We start from the raw sequence: 23,415 nt of genomic DNA on the forward strand, positions 1-23,415 counted from the left end.
GGGGCTGTTACAATTGCAAATGGTGTTAAGTTTGCACTTTTGGCTCGAGTAGCTTCACTTAATACTATTCAGTTCTGTCATGTTTGTGACTGTCTTCTTTCCAGCTGCTGTCTTAATGATTACTCTGCCATCCTGAGTCCACACATTCTGAAGACCGAAATGGGATATGGCACTGTTTAAAATCTTTAGCCGTTCATGTGTCAGATCTTCCCTTATTGTAAGCCCTGTCCTTGCTAACTTCTTCTTCTGGGTAAAGATCTCTGCCCTTTTTCGGTACGAAACAAATTTAATTATTATTGGACGAGGTTTGGTGGCACCTGGTAATTTTCGTCCCACCCGATGGCTCCTGTCAATGTCTGCCTTGGTCACTTCAACGCCTAATTTTTCACGTGCAACTTGTATAAGCAGGTTGTCCGTGTCTTCTTCCTTATTTTCTACTACTCCAAACAGTCGTAGACTATTTCGCCTTTGGTACTGTTCTAGTTCGTCAGTTGCGGCAGATAGTTTGACTTCCAACTCTCGTGCCTTTTTCTCGTATTCAGACACAGACTTTTTTAGTGCTGTAATTTCGGCAGTATTGGCCTCAACAGTTTCACGCATTTTGGCCAATACTGCTGCCGTTACAGTATCTGATATAGTGCCTGCTATCAGATCGAGATTGTTTTTATCGCGAAGCGCAGCGTTTACCTCAGAGCGGACCAGCTCCGCTATACCGGGAGCCGCGGCCGCACCTTCCGCCAAGAGCGGGCCCGCCGCACCTGCTGCTTCCCCGCTGCTGGACGCGCTGCTGTTCACTCTTCTGTTTACCATTTTCTCGAAGATATTGGCGGAGCACAGAAAAAAAAATAGCACTACTGCACAGAACACTGTTGTTTTCACGATTTCCACTTGTACTAGACAACACCACCTGCGAGAACACCTTCGAATTCAACTAAATTTCGCGAGCCGAACTTAACACGTGTTACACTGCAGCCGCCATGACACAGTTTAGTGATAGGACCAGAAATTTTCACAAAAAATGTAGCCATCAGTTGCAAATATGTATTTATTTTGCTTTATTTACATATAAAAATGCAGTAAATGAAGCAGGTGAAAAGAAATATAAACATCTCAAAAATGAGATTGACAGGAAGTGCAAAATGGCCAAGCAAGGATGGCTGGATGACAAATGTAAGGATGTAGAGGCATATATCACTAGGGGTAAGATAGATACTGCCTAGAAGAAAATTGAAGAGACCTTTACAGAAAAGAGAACCACCTGTATAAATATAAAGCCCCCCAGTGGATACTAGTCCTAAGCAAGGAAGGGAAAGCAGAAAGGTGGAAGGACCACATCGAGGGTCTACCAATGGCAATGTACTTGAGGGCGATTTTATGGAAATGGAAGAGGACATACATAAAGATGAAATGGGGGATATGATACTGCATGATTTGACAGAGCACTGAAAGACTTAAGTCAAGAAAGGCCCCAGGAGTAGACAACATTCCATTAGAACCTTGGGAGAGCCAGCCATGACAGAACTCCTCCATCTGGTGAGCAAGATGTATCAGACAGGTGAAATACCTTGAGACTTAAAGAAGAATATAATAATTTTAATCCCAAAGAAAGCAGGTGTTCCAATACGTGTGAAAATTACCAAACTATCAGTTTAATAAGTCACAGTTGCAAAATACTAATGTGAATTCTTTACTGATAGATGGAAAAATTGGTTGAAGGCGACCTCGAGGAAGATCAGTTTTGATTCTGTAGAAATGTTGGAACACGTAAGGCAAAACTGACCCTACAACTTATTTTTGAAGATAGATTAAGGAAATGCAAACTTACATTTCTAGCATTTGTAGACTTACAGAAATCTTTTGATAATGTTGACTGGGATACTATCTTTCAAATTCTTTAGGTGGCAGGAATAAAATACAGGGAGCAAAAGGCTATTTACAATTTGTACAGAAACCAGACGGCAGTTATAAGAGTTGACGGGCATGAAAGGGGAACAGTGGTTGAGAAGGGAGTGAGACAGAGTTGTAGCCTATCCCCGATGTTATTCAATCTGTATATTGAGCAAGCAGTAAAGGAAACAAAAGAAAAATTCGGAGTAGGTATTAAAATCCATGGAGAAGAAATAAAAACTTTAAGGTTCGCCGATGACACTGTAATTCTGTCAGAGACAGCAAAGGACTTGGAAGAGCAGTTGAACGGAATGGACGGTGTCTTCAAAGGAGGATATAAGATGAACATCAACAAAAGCAAAATGAGGATAATGGAATGTAGTCGAATTAAGTCGGGTGATGCTGAGGGAATTAGATTAGGAAATGATACACTTAAAGTAGTAAAGGATTTTTGCTATTTGGGGAGCAAAATAACTGATGATGGTCAAAGTAGAGGATATAAAATGTAGTCTGGCTATGGCAAGGAAAGCATTTCTGAAGAAGAGAAATTTGTTAACACTGTGTATTGATTTAAGTGTCAGGAAGTCTTTTCTGAAAGTATTTGTATGGAATGTAGTCATGTACGGAACTGAACATGGACAATAACTACTTTAGACAAGAAGAGAATAGAAGCTTTCAAATTGTGGTGCTACAGAAGAATGCTGAAGATTAAATGGGTAGATTACGTAACTAATGAGGTACTAAATTGAATTGGGGAAAAGAGGAACTCAGGGCACCACATGACTGAAAGAAGGGATTGATTGGTAGGGCATGTTCTGAGGCATCAAGGGATCACCAATTTAGTATTGGAGGGAAGTGTGAAGGGTAAAAGTCATAGAGAGAGACCAAGAAATGAATACACTTAGCAGATTCATGAGGATGTAAGTTGCAGTAGTATCTCGAAGATGAAAGAAGCTTGCACAGGATAGGGTAGCATGGAGAGCTGCATCAAACGAGTCTCTGGACTGAAGACCGCAGCAGCAGCAACCGATTTCAATAAATTAATTAGTCATCTTCACGAACATACAAAATTAGGGATATTCTGAAGATTACAGAAACTTACTTAGTATTTGTTTAGCAGTCTTCTTCATAAAAGCATAATGCCATGATTTGCCCATAAATGTACATATTATATGTGATTATTGTAAAAACAGATTGACGGTTTACGGTAACTGAATCAAATCTATGTATCTGTTGTTCTAGCAGCAAGGAATGTATATAAAAGCATTATACAGGGCTATTACAAATGATTGAAGCGATTTCATAAATTCACTGTAGCTCCATTCATTGACATATGGGCACGACACACTACAGATACGTAGAAAAACTCATAAAGTTTTGTTCGGCTGAAGCCGCATTTCAGGTTTCTGCCGTCAGAGCGCTCGAGAGCACAGTGAGACAAAATGGTGACAGGAGCCGAGAAAGCGTATGTCGTGCTTGAAATGCACTCACATCAGTCAGTCGTAACAGTGCAACGACACTTCAGGACGAAGTTCAACAAAGATCCACCAACTGCTAACTCCATTTGGCGATGGTATGCGCAGTTTAAAGCTTCTGGATGCCTCTGTAAGGGGAAATCAACGGGTCGGCCTGCAGTGAGCGAAGAAACGGTTGAACGCGTGCGGGCAAGTTTCACGCGTAGCCCGCGGAAGTTGACGAATAAAGCAAGCAGTGAGCTAAACATACCACAGCCGACGGTTTGGAAAATCTTACGGAAAAGGCTAAAGCAGAAGCCTTACCGTTTACAATTGCTACAATCCCTGACACCCGATGACAAAGTCTAACGCTTTGAATTTTCGGCGCGGTTGCAACAGCTCATGGAAGAGGATGCGTTCAGTGCGAAACTTGTTTTCAGTGATGAAGCAACATTTTTTCTTAATGGTGAAGTGAACAGACACAATGTGCTAATCTGGGCGGTAGAGAATCCTCACGCATTCGTGCAGCAAATTCGCAATTCACCAAAAGTTAACGTGTTTTGTGCAATCTCACGGTTTAAAGTTTACGGCCCATTTTTCTTCTGCGAGAAAAACGTTACAGGACACGTGTATCTGGACATGCTGGAAAATTGGCTCATGCCACAACTGGAGACCGACAGCGCCGACTTCATCTTTAAACAGGATGGTGCTCCACCACACTTCCATCATGATGTTTGGCATTTCTTAAAACCAATGGATCGGTCGTGGTGGAGATCATGATCAGCAATTCATGTCATGGCCTCCACACTCTCCCGACTTAACCCCATGCGATTTCTTTATGTGGGGTTATGTGAAAGATTCAGTGTTTAAACCTCCTCTACCAAGAAACGTGCCAGAACTGCGAACTCACATCAGTGATGCTTTCGAACTCATTGATGGGGACATGCTGCGCCGAGTGTGGGAGGAACTTGATTATGGCTCTGAGCACTATGGGACTTAACTGCTGTGGTCATCAGTCCCATAGAACTTAGAACTACTTAAACCTAACTAACCTAAGGACATCACACACATCCATGCCCGAGGCAGGATTCAAACCTGCGACCGTAGCAGTCGCGCGGTTCCAGACTGTAGCGCCTAGAATCGCTCGACCACTCCGGCCGGCGTGAACTTGATTATCGGCTTGATGTCTGCCGAATCACTAAAGGGGCACATATCGAACATTTGTGAATGCCTAAAAAAACTTTTTGAGTTTTTGTATGTGTGTGCAGAGCATTGTGAAAATATCTCAAATAATAAAGTTATTGTAGAGCTGTGAATTCGCTTCAGTCATTTGTAATAACCCTGTATATAACAGATTTGAAGAAACATGGCACATAGTTCAAATATCTTAAAGGAATGGATCAGTTTTCACATGTTATGAGAGATGATACCTAATTAAAATCTTACTTCACATAAATATATAGCCAACATCTAAAGATATAGAATACCCCTAATTTTGTGAGCTTCTGAAAATGACAAATTAATGTGTCAAGACTGATAAAGCGTAACAAAAATATATTTGCAACTGATGGCTAAAAGTTATTGTGAAAAATATATACTACAGTTGCTGAACATTACAGTCACGAATAAAATACTAGACCAATAGACCTGAATTTTCTCGGATTCTTGGCAAGATCATTTGCAAAGTAATGACAGTGGATGCTGTTGTATGCTTTGCACTTTTTATAAATACACATATTTTTAGTAAATTTTTGCTGTTGACAATTCCACATTCCTTTTTTTTATAATTGAGCATAGATGTAGTTCACTTGGTAGATCCTGTGGTATTGGTTTCACCAGCTTAACTTCGTGCACCATGTTGAGCCTCATCTTGGGATATTGCCCAAGTGTGGGGGACCCTTAAATGTAACATGGGCTATTCGTGAGAATGACTCATTGAAGATGCTCTTGCTGCTTTTATATACATTTTATGTAGTGGGAAAAATATATTGTGTGCACCCCGATCTGTGACTGTGCAAATGGTGCGTATGCAGTGGCATAACACAGCTGCCGGGGTGAGGCACTAGCACTTGCTGGCCGTGGACATTCATGCCTTGGTGGAGCTCCTTAAAGGTGTCATGAATACCACAGAGAAAACAGATATACTACAATGTAAATGCTCAAGACAAATGAAGACTGTAACTCTTACGTATTAATTTGAGTTCAGTTTGGTCAGACATATTGAATGATGTATTTGAAGGTATGTATTACTGATAGTTGGGTCTGTCTTCACAATTGATGTAAATAGTTGAAAGAATACAGGAGATTGTCATTGAAGATATGCTCATCATTCAGTAGCTGGAAGTAATGAGACACTCTCTTACAGCATCACCCTATCTGTAGACAAAGTAGAGAAGAATAAGTCTGTGCACAGCTGTGATTTGGAGTATCTGGACCATGATAACAAAACAAAAAGGTGACCGTGTTTGAAGAACATTAAAAGATAACCTAGGTGACATCATACTGACACTCTGTTGTCTACTCACAGTGTTACAGTTAAGTCGCCATATGCACACACGAAAAGGAAATGCCACAACCCCTACCAAATAGGACTATAGGGGATATTGAGCATGTACAAAAAAGGGCAGTATAAATGGTGAGGGGGCTGTGTGAGCTGTGCAAGTGTGTAACAGAAATGGTGAATGACACGAAAACTTACTTACAATGATTCAAAGCCTAGTGTTAGGTGAAGAATTGAAAGTTTAAAGTTATTCTTCACCACCTCCCTCCCCCTCCCCCCCCCCCCCCCCCCCCCCCATACTTGTCGCTTTGATAGGGACTGTGAGGACAGGATTAGACCAATTATAGAATGCACAGAAGCAGTTAAGCGGTCATTCATTGCAACAGGAAGAAAGTCTTTTAACATTTGGTACCATGCTAAGTACCCTTTGCAATGCACTTCTCTTAGAGTATGCATGTAGATGCAGAATGACATTTGTTGTTTATAATAAGAGTGGATTTAGAATGTACTATGAAACTCACAACCAAAGTATCAGAACAAAAAAACTCATAAGCACAATACTAGAAGTAAAAATAATTTCCATATACATTAAATGCATCCCTGTCTACGGTCAGATTGGAGTTTTATATTCTCATGCAAAAGTGTACAGAATATGTTGTTGGTAGACATCAGACAAGAAACTGAAAAAACCCCAGATATTCAAAACAAAGTAAGAGTATCTTATTAGTCACTCCTATAATTTATCAGCATATTTGGACTTGGAGATGTAAATTCCATCAATGTTCACATTAAACAGTACTTTAACTTTTCCCATACATAGAAAGCTGTAGTGGTCTCTGATGTCAGTGAAGTTACATAATTGCTTAGTATGAAGTAGTGATTAGAAATGAAGGTGAGTATTGTGAGAGAAAGAGCAGTGGTTTGGACATCTGAATTGTGTCCTGAGCCATTGACCGTTCACTGCTGCAAACCTGCTACTTCCATATCTTGGTGAATAAAAAAGTTTTGAGTATTTACCATACGATGTATGTGCATAACTGCATGCTGTCACTTGCAAAAATCTTATTTTGATACCTCAAATGGTTTATGAGATGTGATGATTGTTACGACCACACAATTTGCCCCACGCAAGGACGTGAACAGGCATATCATGTGTGATGGTGCTTCAGATGTAACTCGAGAACGAAATGAGATGTCCTTCTCCTATCAGTTTTAAACAAAATTTCGATATCTTGTCTACAGTTCGTTCACTGCAGTGTCTCAGTAAAAATCAACCATATGCAAAGTTCACGCAATGCAGTTTTTCCTCTGCGAAACCTTTAAAATTTCATGCTATGTTTCACTTAATGTGATGCAGTGTAGTAAGTATCAGCAGTAATAAAAAAGAATTCAGTTCTTTATCAAGTGAAGGTATCAGACTGTAAGATGTCACAGTCAAATTTTTTCACCTAATATTTTTCAAAAAATCTGACAATAAGTATTTCGTATCGCTCAGAACACCGTCTCAGCACAGGCACCAGCATTTAGTGAACAGTACAGCCATAATAAAAGCAACCTCGGCACAGAAGTACATTTGTAGCAGCAAAAGGGATAATGCATCCCTTCACTTGTTACACATCCCAGAAAAGTCTCTCCTTTGTGTGTGTGTGTGTGTGTGTGTGTGTGTGTGTGTGTTTGTGTGTGTGTGTGTGTGTGTGTGTGTGAGAGAGAGAGAGAGAGAGAGAGAGAGAGAGAGAGGGGGGGGGGGGGGGAGGGAGGGAGAGGAATAATGCTCTATTTATTTAAATGCAGCTTGTCAATGTAGGCATGTGAGTTTCAATCAAATGGAGTGCTGTACCACCATAAAAAGCATCATTTTTAACTACTTGTATGAGCTCCTGTTTTAATATTATAGTGTTGAAATCTTTTAAAATAATGATTTTTGTTTGGGGTCTTCAGTCAGAAGACTGGTTTGATGCAGCTCTCCATGCTAGACTATCCTGCACAGTCCTGTTGACCTCTGTGTAACTGCCACAACCTACAACCATTTGAACCTGCTTATTGTATTTGAACCTCGGTCTCCCTCTACAGTTTTTGCCACCATCATTGCCCTCCATTGTCAGATTGACAATTCCGTGATGCCTCAGGATCGTCCCATTGACCGATCCTGTCTTCTAGTCAAGTTGTGCCATAAATTTCATTTTCCCGCACCTCTTTTCTCTACATACTTGTTTTTTATTTGATCTATCCAGCCGGCCGGGGTGGCCGAGCGGTTCTAGACACTACAGTCTGGAACCGCACGACCGCTACGGTCGCAGGTTCGAATCCCGCCTCGGGCATGGATGTGTGTGATGTCCTTACGTTAGTTAGGTTTAAGTAGTTCTAAGTTCTAGGGGACTGATGACCTCAGCAGTTAAGTCCCATAGTGCTCAGAGCCATTATTATTTTATATATATATATATATATATTTTTCCTACCCATCTAATCTTCAGTGTAGAACCACATTTCAAAAGCTTCTTTTCTCTTCTCATCTGAACTGCTTATCACCAACATTTCATTTCCATATAAGGCTGCACTTCAGAAAAAGTCCTTTAGCAATGAATTCCTAACATTTAAAGTGGCCCAAGGTTTTCTACATCTATGTCTACAACGGTGCTCTGCAAATCACACCTTTTATTGATGTTCATCATATAATCTCTTTTCAAGACACTATCCATTCGCTGAACTGTTCTTCCATATTCTGTGCCGTCTGACAGAATTAAAATGTCATTGGCAAACCTTAACATTTTTATTTCTTCCCGCTTAACTTTAACTCTCCTTACAAATTTCTCCTTGGTTTCCTTTACTGCTTGTTCATTGTAAAACTTGAATAAATTTGGTATAGGCCGCAACCCTGGCTTACTCTGCTCTCACCTATTCCGTTTCATGTTCTTTAACTCTTACAACTGCAATCTGATTGGCATAGGAGTTGTCAATAATCTTTTGCTCCTTGCATCTTCAGAAATGCAAAGAGTTTAGTCTAGTCAACATTTTCAAAAGTTTTCTCTAAATTTACAAATGGTGTAAATGTAGGTTTGCCTCCTTCATACTACCTTGTGGGATTAATGCAGGGATTGTTATTGCCTTGCATTTTCCTGGAACAAAAGATGATCTTACCCAGGATCAGTTTCTACCAGTTTTTCCATTCTTCGGTAAATAATTTGTCTCATTATTTTGCAAGCATGACTTATTAATCTGATTGTTTGGTAATATTCACACTTGTGACCACCTACCGTCTTTGGAATTTGAGTTGTTACATTATTCCCAAGTATAAAGATATTTTGGCAGTCTCACATACCTTACATGTGAAGTGGAATAATTTTTTCGTGGCTGGCTCACCTGAGGTTCAAGATAATTCCGAGGGAATGTTTTCTAGTCTCGGGGCCTTTGTTTCTACTAAGGTCTTTCAGTGCTCTGTCAACTTCTTTTTATAATGTCATATCTTGCATGTCATCTTCAGTACTTCCTCCTCTCTTCCTATAACATTTCCTCAAATTTGTTTCCCTTAAAAAGATCCTCAATGTATTCCTACCACCTTCAGCCTTTTTTCTTTGATTAGTACTGGTTTGCCATTTGACCATATTTTGCACTTTCTGTCAGTCTTATTTTTTAAACGTCTGTATTATCTTTTGCCTGCTTCAATTACTGAGTTTTATGCTATCTTCTTTCGTCAGTTAAATTCACTGTCTTCTGCATATCCAGAGATTTTCACTATGCCTTGCCTTTTTAAGATTTCTACTAGGCATTGCCTTTATACATACGTAATCCTCTGCTGCATACTTTATTTCATCTCTTAAAGCTACACATGCATCTTGTGTTGTATTCCTTTCCTCTTTTTCATTTCATTTTCACCTGATGCTCCCTCTGAAACTCTCAACAACCACCTCAGGTTTCTTCAATTTTTCCAGGTCCCACATCCTTAATTTCCTACCTTTCAGCAATGTATTCAGATTCATATCTCCACATGTGCTCCTGGAAATGTCTTACACCTTAAAATCTGGTTTCAAAAGCTCTGTCTTACCACTGTCCAATCAATCTGAAATCTTCCAGTGTTCCCAGGTCTCTTGTATCTGTACAATCTTCTTTCATGATTCTTAAACTGTTAGCAATGATTAAATTATGCTCTGTGCAACATACTATGAGATGGCCACCCTGTCATTCCTTTCTTCCAGTCCATGTTCTCCTGCTGTTTTTCATTCTCTTCCTTTTCCTGTTACTGATTTTCAGCTACCTATCACGATTAAATTTTTGTCTCCCTTAGCTATCTGAATAATTTCCTCTATCTCATTATACATTCTTTCAATCTTTTCATCGTCTGTGGGGCTAGTTGATGTATAAACTCATACTCTTGTGGTGGGTCTTGGTTTTGTGTCTATCGTCTGCAGAGCTAGTTGGTGTATAAACTTGTACTTTTGTGGTCGGTCTTAGTTTTGTGTCTATCTTGGGTACTGTGCCATTTCTCTGGCCTGTTGCATATCCGGCACTATCGATAGCGACTTCTATTTCTGTTTCCGTCAGGTTCAGCCTGCACAGGCACTGAGGCAGCTGCTCCCTCTGGAGCGTTTTTCATGGGGGGCTGAGCTCGCTCGGCTCGGCAATTGGATTCGCACCGAGCTGGTGGTATTTTGCCTTCCGCCCGGCACAGAGGTGTGGTCTCGTTGGCGGGCCTCGTTGATTTGGCCGTTGGGCGGTGTGGCGTGTTGGTGACGTGCTGGAGTGGACAACTGATGGATCCCCGCACGCGATCGCTTGAGGTTCTCTGCCTCTGAAAAGGGTGCCATGATATCGCTTGGGTTTCCGCACCCAGGAGTTGTAAGGACTGCAAGGCAGGCTTTCTGTGTGTTTGCTCTGTCCGGTCTGCATGGCAGGGTTCGTTTCACCTTACTTCAGCTGTTGTTTATATTTTCTGCGTGATTCCATTTTGGCCGGAGTCTAGGTGTCGAGTTTTCTGCTGGTGTGTACCCGGTTGTCGCCCCCATTTTCCCGCCCGGGGGGGCAACCGTATCTGTTGGTGGGAAGTATTTGGCAATGTGTGTTTTGCGTGGACCCGGTGTGCTCACACGCCCTGATTCTGAGTTGAAATTACTGTGGTCAGGCTGGCTCAGTTGCTGGAGGGTGTGTTACTGGTTTTCTGGCTTGCTGGGGACTGTGAGCACGCCTGTTCCGTTTTGTGATGTGGCAGCAGTCTGATATTTTTATGTGTGCTTGTTAAGTTGCTAGCAATTGCTTTTAGCCTTGTGCTTACTTATTTTTACTTAAATTGCTGGGCATTGTCATTTGCCTGTTCTTTTACCTTTATTTATTTGTAGTGTCAATTAAGCCTAAGATGATGTCCAAGGTGCTAGCAATTGATTTTAGCCTCGTGCGTACTTAATCCTATTTAAATTCTTGGGCATTGACATTTGCTTGTTCTTTTACTCTTTTTTTATTTGTTGTGTCAGTTAGCCCTAAGATGATGTCAGACCTCGGTATTTGTCAACCTTATTTTGGCTACTAGCGCTCAGGTGCAATATTGCCGGGCCTATCCCGAATTTGGTCATTAATTGAGATCCTTTTATACTGTACTTTAGTAGTAAGTTTGCCCCTCCCCCCTCTTCCTCCTTCGTGTAAACTGATTTTGGTAAGATTGCTAGGTGGCCTGTGTTCTTTTATTACCTATGTAAGTTTGCCCGCTGCCGCAGTCGTAACATGTTTTGACCGGCAAGCGGCCCATGTTGGCTAGAGTTTGAATGTGGTCTGCGCTGTTGAAATCAGCAAACTTTTTGTAAGTAACCAAATGTTGGGCTTTGTCGTACATATATTTATTATTTGAGCTAGTCGTGTATGTGTTGTTTTGTTAAGGGTTTTAGGGCATTTTTAATTGAGATACCTTTGGAAAATTTTATCACTCTTTTAAAGAAGGTATAGGAAGGAGTAACTTCGACTGAAAATTTAATTGTAAATTACACATTTGTGCTTCACATTATAAAATTTAACTGTATTAGGTGAAAGTATGTAGTTTAAAGTATGTAGTTTAATGTACGATGATTATTTGTTAATGTATCAAATTGTAAACAGTTTGTTTGGCAGTGATTCAAATGACACAAATAAGTTTCTCTGTTCACCTGTGGCATATAACATTTTTATTACCTCATATTGTAAGCAGCTTGATTTGTTTGTATCACTGTAATTTGTAAGGCACAGCATAATTTATTACAATTAATTAATTGTTTTGGGGAAATAAACCTTGAATTGTATGTCCCCTTTTCATTAACCAAATCCCATCCAAATCGCCTGCTCAGTTACAATAATGCATTCACTATGCTGTTCATGGTTGTTAACTCGTGTTCCTATTGTCTTAAGAATGAGTAGACCTACTCCTGCATTATTCCTGTTTGATTCTGTGTAACCTTGTACTGATGTAACCGAAAGTCACGTCCTTCCTGCCACTGCACTTCACTAGATCTAACTTATTTCATTAGATCTAACTTATTTCATTAGATCTAACTTATTTCATTAGATCTAACTTATTTATTTTCCCTTTTTAAATTCTCTAAGTCACCTACCCAATCAATGGATCTAAGATTCCACACTCTGAGGTTCAAAATGCCAGTTTTGTTTTCCCTGATGATGACATCCAGATGGTTGACTATTTTACCTCTGTGATATTTTACCCAAGAGAATGCCATCATCATTAATCCATACAGTAGAGCTGCATGCCATCAGATGCCGGGGTGAAAGAATAATAGCCGTAGTTTCCTGTGGATTTCATCTGTTCACAGTACCAGCACAGCAAGGTCTTGTTGGCTAATGTTACAGGGCCATATCAGTCACTCATTCAGACCTTTGTCCCTGCAACAACTGAAAATGCTGCTGCCCTGAACCGTGGGTTAGTCTGGCCTCTGCACAGGTACACCTCCATTGTGGTTACACTTACAGTATTGTTGAAGTGTGCAAGCCTCTCCACTTGGCAAGATCCTAGATTCATGGGGGCAGGAGGGTGGTCATGGCACAAAGTGCCTCATAATTTGTTGTATTTCCATAATAATTATGATTTGGACCATAGCTAAATTGATGATCTCCCATGGTGTACTGAAGTTTTTGCACTGGATATGCTCTTATGTTTTGTTGTCTATTTCTGTCCCTAGTCGAATTATTTGTTAGCAGCTGTTGTTGCTCTAAAATAACTACCACATTTTCCTCACTAAGAAACATACACATCTAATTGTATAATTCACAAGCTACCTTGCGGTGTGCAGCAGATGGTACCACTGGTATGTCTATCATTTTCTCCCTTCCGTCTTCCTTTTTTTAATGTTGCGTGGGAAGAAGTTATTATTTTGCAAGATGTATCCAAGGAAGTAATGTGTTGCCAAACTTTTCTCTGAATGTACACTTTTGGAATTTCATCAGTAACTCTCTCAATGACACACAGTGCCTTTCTTGAGTGTCTGCCACTGGAATTTGTTAAGCATTTACATAAAGCTCTCACACCTATGGAGTGTACCAGTGATGAAATTTGCCACTCTTCGATACATTTTCTCATTCCCTTTTCTGTTAATCCTATGTGGTAAGTGCCATAGACTGGTGAACAGTACTTTGAATTGCTTTGCACACTTCTCCTAGAATGAGAGTGCTTCAAGTGTTTGCTTTGCAATCGAGTAACCAAATGGTAACGGGCCTTTTCTGCCTATTTGTGTACAATACATTACATTTGCTTATGTTGATAGTCAACTGCCAATCCCTGAGTCAAGATTCAGTCCTCTGCAGGTCTTCCTGCATTTTGGTACAATTTTGTAGTGTTGTGACTTCTTGGCATACAACAGCATCATCCACGAAAAGCTTCAAGGAACTTTCGACTTTATTCAGCATGGCATTTGTATATCTTGTGAAAATTAATGGTCCTATGACACTCGTTTGGGATCTTTTCATTAAGTTTTGGTCTACTTAGGTAGTACTAAATGGCGATCGATTTATTGCAGTATCCAGGTTGAGCTGATTTATATTAATTACATTTGCTGATTATAAACAGTACACTTAACAGCAATATTTGTAGTCAATTAAAATGGCAGTTAAATTTTATAAGAAAGTGTTTGTAAAATATAAATACTGTGGACCAATCATTGAAAAGCAGAAGTGCTGAGTAATAGGCACACACAAAAGAAAGAAAACTTGTTAGCTTTCAGAGTTATCCTTTGGCAAGCTGTAGGACACACACACAGAGGGAGAAGATTGCAAAATTTTAATAAAACAAAGAAAAAGGGGAGGGGGAGGGGGGTGGGTGACTGAAGTCAAGCAGTGTGCAAGGCCGATTCCTTTTCTGTAAAATATGAAGTGGAATTGTGTATATAGAATAAATAATTACATTAAAGAAAAAATATGCAACAAAATGAAACTCCAAAAAGGTTGAGAGAAAAACTAAGTGGAACATTAAGAGTTGCACATGTGAGACAATGTGCCATTACCAATGCAGATTTACATGACTTTCAGAACCACAGGTAATTTCCAGGCATTTTTGAGCATATAAAACAGATTCAAGAGTTCATACAAAATAAGGAGTAAAATTACAAAATGTATTTAAGTAACTGCTATTAATTGATAATACTGTACTTGTTATTGTTGTGCTCTTCAGTCCAGAGACTGGTTTGATGCAGCTCTCCATGCTACTCTATCATCTCCGAATAACTACTGCAACCTACATCCTTCTGAATCTGCTTAGTGTATTCATCTTTCAGTCTCCCTCAACAATTTTTACCCTCCACACTTTCCTCCAATACTAAATTGGTGATCCCTTGATGCCTCAGAACCAACCAATCCCTTCTTCTATTCAAGTTGTGCCACGAATTTCTCTTCTCACCAATTCTGTTGAGTACCTCCTCATTAGTTACGTTGTCTCCCCATCTAATCTTCAGCATTCTTCTGTAGCACCACATTTCAAAAGCTTCTATTCTCTTCTTATCTACACTGGTTATCATCCATTTTTCACTTCCATTTATGGCTACACTCCATACAAATACTTTCAGAAAAGACTTCCTGACACTTATCTCTATACTCGATGTTAAAAGTTCTCTTTTCCTTAGAAACGCTTTCCTTGCCATAGCCAGTCTACATTTTATATCCTCTCTACTTCGACCATCAGAAGTTATTTTGCTCTCCAAATAGCAAAACTCATTTACTACTTTAAGTGTCTCATTTGCTAATGTAATTCCCTCAGTATACCTGATTTAACTTGGCTACATCCCATTGTCCTTGTTTTGCTTTTGCTGATGTTCATCGTGTATCCTCCTTTGAAGACATTGCCCATTCCAGTCAACTGCTCTTCCCGGTCCTTTGCTGTCACTGACAGAATTACAATGTTATTGGCAAACCTCAAATCTTTTATATCTTCTCCATGGATTTTAATTCCTACTCCAAATTTTTCTTTTGTTTCCTTAATTGCTTGCTTAAAATACAGATTGAACAACATTGGGGATAGGTTACAGGCCTGTCTCAGTCCCTTCCCAACCACTGCTTCCCTTTCATGTCCCTTGACTCTTATAACTGCCATCTGGTTTCTGTGCAAATTGTAAATAGCCTTTCACTTCCTGTATTTTACACCTACCACCTCCAGAATTTGAAAGAGAGTATTCCAGTCAACATTGTCAAACACTTTAAGTCTACAAATGCTACAATTGCCTTTCCTTAACCTATCTTCTAAGATAAGTCGGAGGGTCAGTGTTGCCTCTTGTGTTCAAACATTTCTACAGAATCCAGACTGATCTTCCCTGAGGTCAGCTTCTACCAGTTTTTCCATTTGTTTGTACAGAATTCGTGTTAGTATTCTGCAACCATGACTTATTAAACTGACGGTTTGGTAATTTTCACACCTGTCAACAGCTGCTTTCTTTGGGATTGGAATTATTATATTCTTCTTGAAAGTCTGAGGGTATTTCACCTGTCTTGTACATTTTGCTCACCAGATGGAAGATTTTTGTCATGGCTGGCTCTCCCAAGGCTATAAGTAGTTCTAATGGAGTGTTGTCTACTCCTGGGGCCTTGTTTCAACTTAGGTCCTTCAGTGCTCTGTCAAATTCTGCACGTAGTATCATATCTCCCATTTCATCTTCATCTATGTCCTCTTTCATTTCCATAATATTCCCCTCAAGTACATTGACATTGTATAGACCCTCTATATACTCCTTCCAACTTTCTGCTTTCCCTTCTTTGCTTAGGACTGGTTTTCCATCTGAGCTCTTGATATTCACACAGGTGGTTCTCTTTTCTCCAAAGGTCTCTTTAACTTTCCTGTAGGCAGTATCTATCTTACCGCTAGAGATATATGCTTCTGCATCCTTACATTTGTCCTCTAGCCATCCCTGTTTAGCCACTTTGCACTTCCTCTCGATCTCATTTTTGAGACATTTGTATTCCTTTTCGCCTGCTTCATTTCCTGCATTTTTATATTTTCTCTTTTCGTCTATTAAATTCAATATATCTTCTGTTACCCAAGGATTTCTGCTAGCCATCATTTTTTTACCCTTTCAATCCTCTGCTGCCTTCACTATTTTGTCTCTCAAAGCTACACATTCTTCTTCTATTGTATTTCTTTCCCGTGTTCTTGTCAACCGTTCCCTAATGCTGTCTCTGAAACATTCTACAAGTCCCATAAATTCCTACCTTTTGCAGTTTCTTCAGTTTTAATCTACAGTTCATATCCAATAGATTGTGGTCAGAGTCCACATCTGCTTGTGGAAATGTCTTACAATTTAAAACCTAGTCCGTAAATCTGTGTCTTACCATTATATAATCTATCTGAAACCTTCCAGTGTCTCCAGGCCTCTTCCATGTACTCTAGAGAAATTTGCAACTGATGTGAAGATAAAAAGTTGCTGTTATCCTTGCAACTGATATGTAGAACACCAGTCAGTCAGGCCTCATGCAAGACCCCCGCAGACCTCAGTTTTATATTTTCCTGTACAATAATGCTACTGATAAGTATCATTGAATTACCATTTTCCATATCTTTACTCTTATAAATCCTGTGGGCAAGTAAGGACCAAAAATTAAAATAGGTCTCTTTATTTGCAAAATATCATGTAATGAAGAATTGAAATCTGTAAAAATGGGGAAAAAGTATTTTCCAACATTTCATTTGAAACATTGTCTCACAAGAGACATTATAAGTAGAACAACCCAAATTGCTGCTATGTTTAAAGTATTTAGTGTTTTACTGGTTTACGGTAGGTCTGTTTCAAAGACAGTGCCATGTTGAGCTGCCTGTGATTTCATTAACTTTTGTTTCTGTTCTTATGTACAATTTTTAACAGTATTGGGTGATTATAGTATAGTTCTTATGTCTAACCACGGAAAATCCAGGATGGAATGTAAATGCAGCTCACACCCACATATGACCACAATCCCTGGCGGCTGGAGCCAGACTACGAGCAGCAGCGCATGATGGGAAAGGCAACCGTATGGGGTAAGGAGGAGGCTGGGGCAGGGAGGGGAAATGACAGCAGGGGACAGTGAAGTGCTGCTGGGGAGTGCGCAGGAATAAGCTGGAGAGAGGATACTGTATTTACTTGAATCTAAGCCGCACTTTTTTTCCGATTTTTGTAATCCAAAAAACCACCTGCGGCTTAGAATCGAGTGCAAAGTAAGCGGAAGTTCTGAAAAATGTCGATAGGTGCCGCCACAACTAACTTCTGCCGTCGAATACATGTAGCGCTACACAGGCATGTTTTGTAAGCACAAAGATAAATACTGGCGCCAAAACCTCTGCGTCAGTAAATAAATTAAAAAAAAAAAGGTGGAAGACGAGCTTTTATTCTCCGCCCGAGTTTCAACCACCGCATTTTCATACATTATCCAACAAAGTAAATACAAATTCCAAATTGCTCATCTTCGAATGTAGCAGAATTTCAATATACTACGAAAATCTGACTGGAAAGACTGTTTGGGATGTTTGTCAATATGGTCAACTCTACATTCTGAATTTTTTTCTACCTGTGAGAAGAGATGGTTGCTAATAGGAACCTGATGAAATGTGAATCACATGCATTATTCTCTTCACCATAAGAATAATATGAATATAAACATTTTGCCACATATTCTTTCGTGTTTGCTGCTATCTCGTTTAAATCCTGTGTGCCTAATAAACTTCGAAAATAGAGTGAGACAACAGCAAACGTGGAAGAATATATGTATCGTGTCATGTTTATATTCGTATTATTCTTATGTCTAATAGTGATACAGTCAGAAATGAAGCACGGCAACTGACTAGATTTTTAAATCTAAGATGATTCTAATTTCTGTGCAGAATTTGATGTACTAAAGAAGCGGCCGCAAAGATTTTCAAACGGAGAAAAATTTTCACCTAACTCTCGTTCAGAACATGTTCTATCATACACAGTCTATTATTTGATTCTTGTTGATCATTATCAAAGAAAGCAGCAGTGTAAGTAACAACAAATAGCAGTCTCTTGCCATTGTTTCGCTAATGAGGCGATTCCTCCCCCCCCCAGCTTAGAATGACATGAACACCTATAACAAAGAAAACAGCACTTATCGGATGAAAGCAAAATAAGCAATCGATTCAAACCAGACGAAGCACGTGAAAATGAAGGGTACCCGTATAAATACGGACAGAGCGCCTGACGCATAGCAATGGCTACCTGGTAAACCTTAACTGCTAAGCTTACGACTCGAACCACACTACTGTAGCTGTATCGTCATTCATTCGACCTAAATCGTGTCTCATATTACAATGGACCAACTTTGTTTCGATTTGGAGGTGCGGCCTAAAACTTTTCTCTCCCCTTGAATTTAGAGTCTCAAATTTCAGGTGCGGCTTACATTCGGGAAATTTTTTTTCCCTTTATTTCGAGTCTCATTTTTCAGGTGCGGCTTAGATTCAAGTGCGGCTTAGATTCGAGTAAATATGGTAGGGCAGCTGATACTGTCATGAGGTTAGACGAAGGGTGGGGTCCTAGAGAGGGGGGTAGCGGAAAAGGAGAGAAGTAAAAAGACTGGTTCAGTGGGTGGAATAGAGGACTGTGTAGTGCTTGAATGGGAACAGGGAAGGGGCTAGTTGGGTAAGGACAATGACTAATGGAGGTTGAGGCCAGGAGAGTTACAGGAACGTACAATATATTGTAGGGAGCGTCCCCAACTGTGCAATTCAGAAAAGCTGGTGTTGGTGGGAAGGATCCAAATAGCTCAGACTGTGAAGCAGTCAGTCTCTCTCCCACCCACCAGCCAACCTCCCAACTGTACCTAGCTGCCCCACCCTCTCTCCACCTCATCACTGAATGCTCCCACTGGCACCCCAACTCTGCAACCACTCCCCTTCCCCACCCCAGCCTCCTCCTTACCCCCACCTGGTTGCCTCTCCCATCATGCGCTGCTGCTCATAGTCGCTTTAGCTTCCAGAGACTGTGGTCATGTGTGTGTGTGTGTGTGTGTGTGTGTGTGTGTGTGTGTGTGTGTGTGTTTGTTTTGTCTACTTCTGGCGAAGGTGTTGTTGGCCAAGAGTTGATTTTGTGACAATCTTTTTGATGTGGATATCTGTGACATAGCACCTCTGCTTTATGGTGAGCAGCAACTATCCTTTTCATAATATTGTTACCACTTATATGTAGCTGTTTTTGACGTCCATCAAACATTAATTGGTGCTGTCACTGTCTAAGGGCATGTTTTTATGTCTTAATAGGCAGTGTGATTATATGATTTTTGTAGCTGTACTGCCATATCTTGATTGTTAATGTTGTTGTAGATAAGATTCTTTTGTTGGCTCTGGCCTTCATGTTGGTTTACAAGTTTTAATACTTTTGACAGCTTTATTTGATAGAACACAGATAGATGGTTACAGTTTCGTTGCTTTTTTTAATCTGTGCTTCTGTGTATTAATGATTTGATCTTTGCTGTTAATTTTATTGTTTCTTGTAAAATGTTACTGGCTGTGTATGTTTATCCATTATCAGTATTTAAGATGTCAGCAAAATTTTTAATGTAGTGTTTGTGTTTAAGCTCAGTTTCTTGATTTCATATGCTCTGTGGGTAGTTACGTGTGTGCATATAAGTCTTTATTTCTTCTGGAATATTCATGGTTATTCCCTTTGGTATTATGTGTAATATTTGCCTATCTCATTCCATCTGGTCTACTTTGCAGTTTTATTGTAATTTCTGGTGTTTTGTCGATATCTAATCCTAAAATTTCTTCCTGTTCGTCCTATATAAAATATATTGCAATCTGGACATTTGATTTGTATATGCCTGAATTTGTGTGGAGTAGTAATTTTGTTTTCCCTGAATGAGTTTGTGTTTTTAAATTTTGTTTATATCAGTAAGCTAATCTTATTACTCTGTTTTTCAGTAATGCACATTTCCCATGTATGTTCTAGGTATGTGTAAGATTTTCTGTTTAGCTGGTGATTCTCTTGGTAGTTTAATGTCTTAATGGATGTCACAGTGTGCTGGTTTGGTGTCTTTTTGATGGAGTTGAATGAATATGTTTTGGTTATAGTCTTTTGTTGTGCTATATATTGTAGAATTTTTAGTTACTTTTGTATTGCAGCTTGTTATAGTGGTAGGTTGGTTGGTCTGTTGCTTGCAGTATGGAAATATGCATGTTTATGTGATTTAGAATGACCTGATTTTTCACTTTCGATGTTGTGTGTCACTGTGAATTTTCTGAAAATTCTGAAGTTGTATGTGTTGTCAACATTTTTGTCAGTTGTAGAACATTTATTGTCTTATTGATCTCTGTTTCCATTGTAAACTTCATTTTTGTATGTACTTCGTTCAGTGCTTTATATGTTTGTTGAATGTCTGTGTTGGTTCCATCAATTAAGAGCAAGGTATCATCAACATATCAAAGTAGTATACAATTCCTTTAACTAGTAGGTTTGTGGATCTGAAAAGTTTTCCTCTTAAAGTGTCTGAAAAGATGTCTGCTATAGTGTCTGCAATGTTGCAACCCATGGCTACTCCATCCTCTTGGTTTTGTGGCCTAGTGTATGTGTGTAAAGGTTAGTGAAGTCAAATGATACAAATGTTCCATTTTCTGGAATTTATATATCTTTTATTTTGACTGCCAGCATTTGTGAATATTTTATTGTGAACTTTTTGTTATATGTGTAATACTTTGTAAGTAAGTTGTTCAGTTTTTTTTACTAATAAGGTAAGTGGGGCTATCTATGCAAATGACTGTGGGACGTGTAGGTGTAAATTCTGTATGGATCTTGGATTGGTTACATAATATGGTGTCCATGGATTCATAACTGTAATTGCTCTTTTTTCATAATCTGTAAGTACTGTGTTGCAATATTTTATGACCTTTTTAGTCTGTGCTACAAATTTATTAATAGGGTTGCTACTGATTTTTGTGATGTTGCTATCTGTAAAGAAGTCATTTATTTTAATTATGTAATAATTTTGGTTTATTATAATCAGACTATGGCCTTTATCCACTTTTATGGCTATTGCATTTTTATCGTTTATTTGATTTAGTATAGTGTGGCCTGTTTTCTTTTGTTGGCCATATGTATGTTTATGGCTTAAGTCTTTTTCTGTTACACTGGATGCTCATAATGTTATTGTGTTCTGGTGTCTTATTGGCAGTTTTGCTGAATCGGTTGTGACTTTTGTTATCACTGTGAGGTTTCTTATTGTTAATATTTGGTTTAAGCAGTGTATTATATTTAAGGCTTCATTGTCTGGAGTAGAATAGTCTTCAGAGATGAGTCTCACTTCGAATTGAGCCCTGACGACCAGCAAAGAGGTGTCCGGAGATACCGTGGACAGTGGTGGGATTAACCCAACTGTGAGCTGACATATGGCCCAATAGTCAGGAGTGATGGTCTGGGGGTCACTTCCTTTCATAGCAGGACCCGTTTGGTTGTCACCCACAGTGCACTTGCAGCACAGTAGTACATTGACAATATTCTACGCCCCATTTTGTTGTCCTTCATGGCAAGCCATCCTGGGTGTACATTTCAGTAGGATGATGCCCACCCACCCACAACAAGAGTATCTGCTTCTTGTCATTGTGCTTGCCAAACTCTACCTTGGCCAGCGAGGTCGCCAGATCTTTCCCCAACTGAATATGTTTGGAGCATTATGGGCAAGGCCCTCCAACTAGCTTGGATTTTGACAACCTAATGCCACAGTTTGAAATAATTTGGCATGGTATCCCTCAGGAGGACATACAACAACTCATATCAATCAGCGCCAAGAAGAATAACTGCTTGCACGATGGCCAGTGGTGAACCAATTCATTATTGACTAGCTCAGTTTGTGGAGCTCTTTCTCTTAGTAAATCATCCAGTTTTTCTGAAATAGTAATCATTTGTTTGTCTGTAAATGTAAATGTATCATCACATTGACTAATTTCTGTTCCATAAGATTCAAGTAAATCCATTAATATCATTTTCTTGGGAGACGTAGTCACAAAGTCTATATTGAAATCTCCACACAAAATCAAGGTCACGTGTTAAGAACTGAGCCTAACATACCATCAAGTGTTGAGGGAGAAGCCATGTCATCTGAACTGGGAAATCTGTAGAGGCCTTATAATGAAAGTTTTCTTCCTGAATATTCAAAATGTCCTGCACGACCTTCAAATATTTGGTCTTTACAGTATTTTGGTACATCATATCGTTTGAATGAGTGATCCCATTTGGTAGAAATGGTAATTCCTCTCTCCAACTGTATTGGAATAGCATCTAAGCATACATATATCATAAATGTTTGAGACTTGAAAAGGTCTCTGGAACCATAGTTTCATTTGAGTTGTTGAATCTGTTTCTTCTTGCTCAGCCATAAGACATGTTTCAAATTAATGGTCTTTATTTTCAGCTGACTCCGCACAGTGCCATTTTGTGTTGAAGGTGCGAATTAATTTTGCACCTGAAGCTTCTTGGCAGATTAAAACTGTGTGCCAGTTCGAGACTCGAACTCAGGACATTTGACTTTTGCGTGCAAGTACTCTACCAACGGGAATATTACACCTTTTTGGACTGATTTTGTCACCGTGGAATGGGGAGCTTCCTGGATGTGCCTTGTGCCTATTAGCATATGCATGTAAAGAGAGGAAAAAATTATGTCTTTTTAAATATTTTACATTTATTAAAAGAGCTACAAAATTAATATTGTATTAATTTTTATTATTACTATTTTACTAATTGACTAGCTATGGAGAACATTAAGCTTCATTTATCATTCTGATGATTTTATTTTTTACTTGATCTCCTGTCTTTCCATCAAAACAATGTCTATTGTGATGTTCACCTATCCATTTTGCACTAGTTAGGAAAATGTCACAAATTCCCAAAAGGCAGAGGAATCCCAAAGTCATCGTCATTTTCATCTTCTGGACCTAAGTCCATTCCTTCAAGATCTTTTTAGACACTGACATACCAGTGAACTGTTTTATTGTAGTATTATAATTATTAATATTACTGTTATTTAGAACCAAAGATGTTGAATATCCTTTTGTCTGACAAGCACTGTGTGTCCGTCACTTATCTCCTGTATTCTAAGTGTCTGTTCTGTTTAAAATGTCTAATGTGGATTCCAAATCAGGAAGAAATACAATTC

At 39.3% G+C, this 23,415-nt stretch overlaps 2 protein-coding genes across 2 annotated transcripts in view; both read left to right on the forward strand.

Annotated features, from left to right (window-relative positions):
* The window catches only part of LOC126424989 (ankyrin repeat domain-containing protein 65-like), a 56,431-nt gene extending 33,466 nt beyond the window's left edge, over positions 1 to 22,965 (forward strand). Inside the window, exon 4 of the mRNA XM_050087887.1 lies at positions 22,675 to 22,965. Within this exon, the coding sequence (XP_049943844.1) occupies positions 22,675 to 22,678 (4 nt within the window). The 3' untranslated portion in view covers positions 22,679 to 22,965. The remainder of the gene's footprint in view (positions 1 to 22,674) is intronic.
* Positions 1 to 23,415, forward strand: part of LOC126424985 (serine/threonine-protein phosphatase 6 regulatory ankyrin repeat subunit A-like) — a 332,104-nt gene that overhangs the window by 125,512 nt on the left and 183,177 nt on the right. The window lies entirely within an intron of this gene.

This window comes from Schistocerca serialis, chromosome 10, assembly GCF_023864345.2.
Source record: "Schistocerca serialis cubense isolate TAMUIC-IGC-003099 chromosome 10, iqSchSeri2.2, whole genome shotgun sequence".
Classification (NCBI taxonomy): Eukaryota; Metazoa; Arthropoda; class Insecta; order Orthoptera; family Acrididae; genus Schistocerca; species Schistocerca serialis.